We start from the raw sequence: 6,047 nt of genomic DNA, 5'->3' as shown, positions 1-6,047 counted from the left end.
TTGGAACTAGGAGGAATTGCTGAAGTTTAAATAAAAAAATCTATGTGTGGGTCTTAATCCCCTATGCAGGGAACAGGTAGCAGGTGTAATAGTAATCTGTGTAATCTGCTAGTGCGTATTAAAGAGAAAGTCACAGAGAAGTCATTGCTTCCTGTCCTCAGCCTGTTTCATACCTGTGCCCATGGATATCCTCTCTCTCTGTTGTTAAAATTTCAGAGTCCAGAAAATCACTTGCCGCTCCCTGGAGTCCTTAGAAGGCTATTTCCTGTATAGATCAGACCATTAAGGTATGAGGGTTCCTGCTATTCTTCCTTGCTTACACAACACTGAATCAATGGAAAAGCAATTAAAAGATACTGTGTCACTTTTTAGTCTCTTTTTTTTTTCCCCCCTATGAAGAAATTCTACACAGGGAGAAATTTCAGAGCTGGCCTACCAAGCTGCAGTTTAGAATTTGTTTTGCAGGTGCTTGCTAACCTGAGTTAGGCCATTACGCCAGAATTGAAAGAGTTCAGGCCTCCTTCCACTGCCCAGGCCATGAATCAGCAGGGCATCGTGGGGCGTCTGCTGGCATCTGCCCCGTTGTTCCTCCAAAGCAGGCTGAGCACACCCCATGGCACAGCTCTCTTCCCTCTCCAGCTTTTTCAGATACGGAGAAGAATTGTGTGAATCACTAGGAGTTAGGGCTCTAGAGCTCTTGTACGTTCTTGCCTTCCATCGCCTGTAGTTTTGGTGATGTCCCTGTGAATAACTTGCTTCATCTGCTTCTTTTAGGCAATGGTTCGGTGACGCTGAGTTCCAGCAAAAATACAGTTTTCTATTGTGCAGCTTGTGTTCCAAACTGTGTTGTCTGATCACACGTGCGGGCATCCCCTTGCTGTTACACAAAGGCTGCTGTGCATTGTACATTGGATCATTGATCTGGTGTCATGAAAAATTGGGAGATGGGGCATGTTTCTTGGGTTTGTCTTGTTTTGAAGTTAGGTTGGTTCATGATCCTGCCCACAGCCCATCATGACAAGCTGTGACTCAGCTGAAGTGTGTGGGAATTCTAGGGGGATGACTAGGGGCTCCTTGAGCTGATACTGTTTGACAAACCCGTTCTTTCCTCAAACCAGTGTCAACCAGCAGTGCTGGAACACTTACCTGAAACTCTGTGTTTGTTCACAACTATCTCTGCACTTTTGTAGAATGTCAGGGGAACCTGGTCGTAGTCTTATCAAAGCCATTGCAGCAACAGAAGCACAGTCTCTTTTCAAGCTCAGGAAGATGGCAGAATGTCCATTTACGTTTTTGGTAAGTTTGTTAAATTTAACCATAGGGCTAGAATTTCAGTCTGTGTTTCTAAATCATCACCTAAATTTTGTAGAAATTGGTGCTTGAAACTCGGCCTGGCTTTCATTTTACAGGTAGCTGCATCTCTAAGATGTCTTAAAAGGTATAGTTATGGCTTCCAGTTTTAGACATAAGGAAAAGATTTAGTTTATTTTTATGGCTCAGAAGGAGAAATCCAAAGGTTAACAGTTGATATATCAGATGTTGCTTGGTACATGTATCTGCTCTTTATTTTTGCATTTCCTTTTCTCTGCTTCTTCAGGTGTCATCTTGACATGAGTACATTCAAGCTTGGCACTAAGGAGTATAAGAAACTTGCTTGTAAGGGTGCAGAAAAGAAACTGCAGCATCCTTGTGTGTATCAAAATGCCTTGTAAAAGCTCTTTAGAGAGTGAGAATTCAATTCTGTGAAACAATTTTTGTAAGCAATTGGTACAAGCATGGAAAACAACACCTCTGCACACTGTGCAAGCACAAGATACACAGATTATAGTGCAGTTAATATTAGTAAAGAGAATGGTTATGTCTAATTAGTAGTGCAGGATAGGTGAGAAGGTTTTTGAAGTGCCCTGCTCAGAAGAGGCATTAATCCAGTAATATCCAAGCAGTAAACCCTGTAATGCTTTTCTAAATGGCCTGGTTAGTCCTGAGGGTGTTTGGGCTTTATTGTTGCACAAGTAATTTAATGAACTTTTAAAGAGACCTCTAGGCAACAGGCCAAAGTCAGAAGGGTGGAGGGGAAAATGCTGATGGACAGTCCTACTGAGCTAGAACACAGTGGCTGTGAGGGAAAAGCTGCTGAATGGGCTGGTGGCTGAAAGAAGTAAAGCAACTGAACTTGGACTCGCTAATGGGCTTTTTGTCCAAATTGGAGCCATCTCTTTCTTTAGGAAGTTATTTGTGTTGGAAATCGGGCCACAGCCAGGCTGGAGCAGGAAGGAAGAGGCAGATAGTGATCTCAAAATGGTGTGCTCTGGGTGCAGAATGACAGCTGTGGAAGAAGTAGCTTGGCTGCGAGGGCATTGAACTTGGCAAGAATGCTTCTTCAGCTCCTTGCGCAGCTGAAAATCTGGTGTCATGCTGGAACCTTTGGAGCGGAGCTGAGGGAGCCTGGAGAGGTGTCGTGGTGGTGAGGCTCCCTGCCCATTCAGCGAAGGAGTCAGCAGCCCTCCTGAGGCTACACATGCCCTCCTGCAACCTCTCTGTGCTCCACAAAAATGCAAAAATGTGCACTCAACTCAGCAGAGGAGTACTTGTCACCCTTTTCCTGTTCCCAGCCTGGAAAAGAAGAGAAGCCTCTTACCTTCTGACCAGTGGTTCCAAGCACTTCCCCAGCCTTTCCTGAAGTGTTACAGGCCTTTTGTGCCATGTTACTGTATCTGCTTTGCTGAAAGGGATGTTGAAGCAGCAAAGGAGTATAAGCTTTCTTTTTCCAGCGATGCAGATTGGCTGTACTGGAGTCAATAAAGAAACCAGAATTTGCACCTTCCTTCCTGTGACCTTTAAATCATGCGTTTACCTATATTGAGAGGTGCCAGTGACATCATTTGTGCTTTAGCTTGGCAATTGGATGGAAAAGCAATCTCATTTTCCTGGTCTGATTCATCGGTCCCTAATGACAGGTTACATGTTAATACTTGTTTTCAGCAATTATCATGCAGTTGTGTTTTGACTGGAACCTGGTAGCAAACATGAGTGAGAAGAGCTTCAGACTAAGGCCTAATAGTGCAGCAATGATACTTTTTGTTTGCCTGTTTGAAAACAGTTCCCCCACAGTTGTTGTAGTCCTTTTCTAAGGCGAATAGATCAAAGGTAATTGTCGGTTTTTTAATTCTGTTTCAATGCTTTTAACAATGCTTTATATAGCGTCAGTTTTGTTGCTGCTCCGTCGTTACAATCATTATTACTATAGGGCATAAAGTATCAAATTCAGATCACAGTTGTGTTGTGTAGGAACCATATAAATGTGCAGTAAAGAGAGAGTCTCTGTCACAAAGTGTTAGTGGTGTCTAGAGAGACGAGGCAGAGAAGAAATGCATGATTCAGCAATGTGCCCCTGTCACACAAAAGCTCAGTTGCAGAGTCTGATACAGAGCAGTTCTTCAAATAGGAAGGTACACATTTCTTGTGTACAAGGTTGCAGGATCAGGAAAGATGAGCTCTTGCCTTCTAGAGATTAGCGCCTTCAAAATAAACTGGCCTGCATGTGACAGAGAAAGAGGTTCAAGCACCTAGATAGTCAGTGGTCCCTTTCTGACCTTGATGGGGTCAGAAATTTATGTAGTATTTAAATAACACATTCAGAGTCAGTATGAATGTCCTCATTTTAAATCTCACTCAACTTAAAGGATTTGCATTGCACCTATGAGTCTCTTTTCCCAGCAGCTGGGAGACAGGTGGGAGGGTTATTGACCTTAGCAAAAGGGATTCTCCTCTGTTTGCAAGTACTGCAAACAAGTAGGAAGAAAATGGCTGTTTCCCACCCAGAGGTGGGTGAAATAGGTCTGTCTCCATCTCAGATTCAAAATCTCTCCTCACTGCCACTCAAGGTCCTTCCAGTTCCAAGGGACTAGTTGTTTCTGTATTCCTTCTGTATGTGAAGCTGGATAGTCCAGAGGTGGTGAAAGTCTTGTGATGGATTGGCATCCTTTGGCTGGAGAAAGCGCTAAGAGTAGCCTTTGCCATTATCTTTGAGCTCAAATGCATGTAGGTGCCAATTTAAAGCAGAATGATGCTAGCTCACTGACATTGCTCTCTCCTGTTTCTTTACAGCTCTTGTATGACAACCCAAAAGCCCGTCAGGAAGTAGAGTATCACTGGCGAGCATCAGGGTGTCCCCACATTGTCCATGTCCTGGATGTGTATGAGAATATACATCATGGAAAGAGATGCCTCCTCATCGTCATGGAATGGTATGGACCAGCAGCATCCCTCCACCAAGCATTGCTCTTTGAAGGGGTGGAGGGAGTGGGAGAATGTGTTGGCCTAGATGAGAGTTAGGTGAGCTTTCTCAGCAGCACGATTTTGGTTTACATAGCAAATCTTTTGTTGTCTTTATGGAAATGGTAGGGAAATGTATAGCTGCTTCAGCCGTCTTGTATGATGGAAGAATGAGGAACCTTAACCAGAAAATACATTTTCCTTGTACTCCATGACAATTGTCCTCATTGAAGCATTGACTAAGTAATATAATCTTGAAAGATATGTCTCTACAAATATGATGCACTTCGATTGTGATTGGCTTCCAACTTCAGATGTAAATCCAGTGATCTGACATGATCCTTTTTGCTGCTGTTTTGACTCTAACTATTCCTATTCCTTCCTTGATCTGTAATACCAAGTTATTGTCTTTTTCACTGTGCACAAATTAATAATCCTTTTCAGTATCTTTGCTTCCTTCTTTCTTTTTTCTTCATCTCTAACCCTTACATAAAACAAGATTACTGTCAGCCTGCCAGCATATCTGACTTCCCAACTAAGTGTGTCATGTTCCTTGTGACAGGGTACATTAAACCGAAAGCATCAAAACTCCTTGGTCGTCTTTTGTTTTCTATTTATTCCATATCAGAATGGCTTTGTGCATTGATTCAAATGAGCGTGATGTTTGGGAAGCATTGGCATAGGAGGCAGCCTGTAATGTTTTCTAATCTGTTCCTGCCGTGGTTCTATGTGATTATATGGATGCAGAGTCAGGTGTTAATGTGATCTTTTTCTGCTCATGTAAGGTGAGGTGTTTTTCTTGTGTTCTTTGTTTCAGCATGGAGGGAGGAGAGCTGTTTAGCAGGATCCAGGAGAGAGGAGATCAAGCTTTCACTGAGAGAGGTGAAAATCACAAGTTTAATTTTAAAGTTAATGAAAGATTGCTTGTGCCTTTCTCTGTCCCCTTGCTTAGTTCCCTTACAGAAATTTTTCTTTTATTTGATTTTTTTTTGCAATTTTTAATTTTTTTTTTTAATTATTTTTCTGTCCAACTTTGTATTAAACAGTTATCTTTGAAGGTTTCTGAAAATCAGGAATTACCAGAATTGGCCAAGTTCAGGCACAATGTGGAAGGCTGAGAGTAAAATTCTTCATACAAATCTGCTCAGGTTCTTCATTTCTGAACCACTGCAGCCTCTGTTACTCTACTCCCTGGTCTCCTGCCAGACCACCTCTGACATGATCAACGCAGCTCCTACTGTGATTTCTCTTCTGGCTGTCCCTCAAGCAGCATCACTGTGCACAGCTATACTATTAGGTGATGAATATGATAAGCAAATTACATTTGATGAAACATCTCTTATTCAAGGTTTTTAAAGTACTACTTGAAAGGAAATGTTATTAGCCACACTGTAAACAAGCCTGCTCATCTATAATAGGGACTATGTGCAAGTTTAAAGACCTGCTATGAGTCAGTGACAGAGCTTGCAATAGAATAGTCTTGCCATTTTTATTGTCTTTGCTATTTATTATTTGCAGAGTACCACAGGTGTGCTTGACTGTGGTTCTTCTTGCCCATTCACAACAGACAAGAGCTTGTTTTTCCTCAGGAGTAAAAATGTTAGTGTTTGTAACTAGCATGCTGACAAAATGATTAAAAGAAGAAAAATTTACACCTGAGCTTGTAAATTACTGTGAGTGTTTTGCAAGTCTGGTATAGAGGCCAGGTTTTTTTTTGATCCTGTGTTTCCTAGCCTGGGATGAACCCTTTAAGTGGTATGAGAGACTCGTGT

General features: G+C 42.1%; 1 protein-coding gene across 1 annotated transcript in view; it reads left to right on the top strand.

Annotated features, from left to right (window-relative positions):
• The first annotated feature begins 4,035 nt into the window (after positions 1 to 4,035).
• MAPKAPK3 (mitogen-activated protein kinase-activated protein kinase 3) overlaps positions 4,036 to 6,047 on the top strand; it is a 14,031-nt gene continuing 12,019 nt past the window's right edge. Inside the window, exons 1-2 of the mRNA XM_009705886.1 lie at positions 4,036 to 4,247; positions 5,093 to 5,157. Coding sequence (XP_009704188.1) covers positions 4,036 to 4,247; positions 5,093 to 5,157 — 277 coding nt within the window. The remainder of the gene's footprint in view (positions 4,248 to 5,092; positions 5,158 to 6,047) is intronic.

Source organism: Cariama cristata, unplaced genomic scaffold, assembly GCF_000690535.1.
Source record: "Cariama cristata isolate BGI_N322 unplaced genomic scaffold, ASM69053v1 scaffold36288, whole genome shotgun sequence".
Lineage (NCBI taxonomy): Eukaryota > Metazoa > Chordata > Aves > Cariamiformes > Cariamidae > Cariama > Cariama cristata.
Note: the sequence above shows the minus strand (reverse complement) of the source record. Positions and strands in the feature narration are given on the sequence as shown.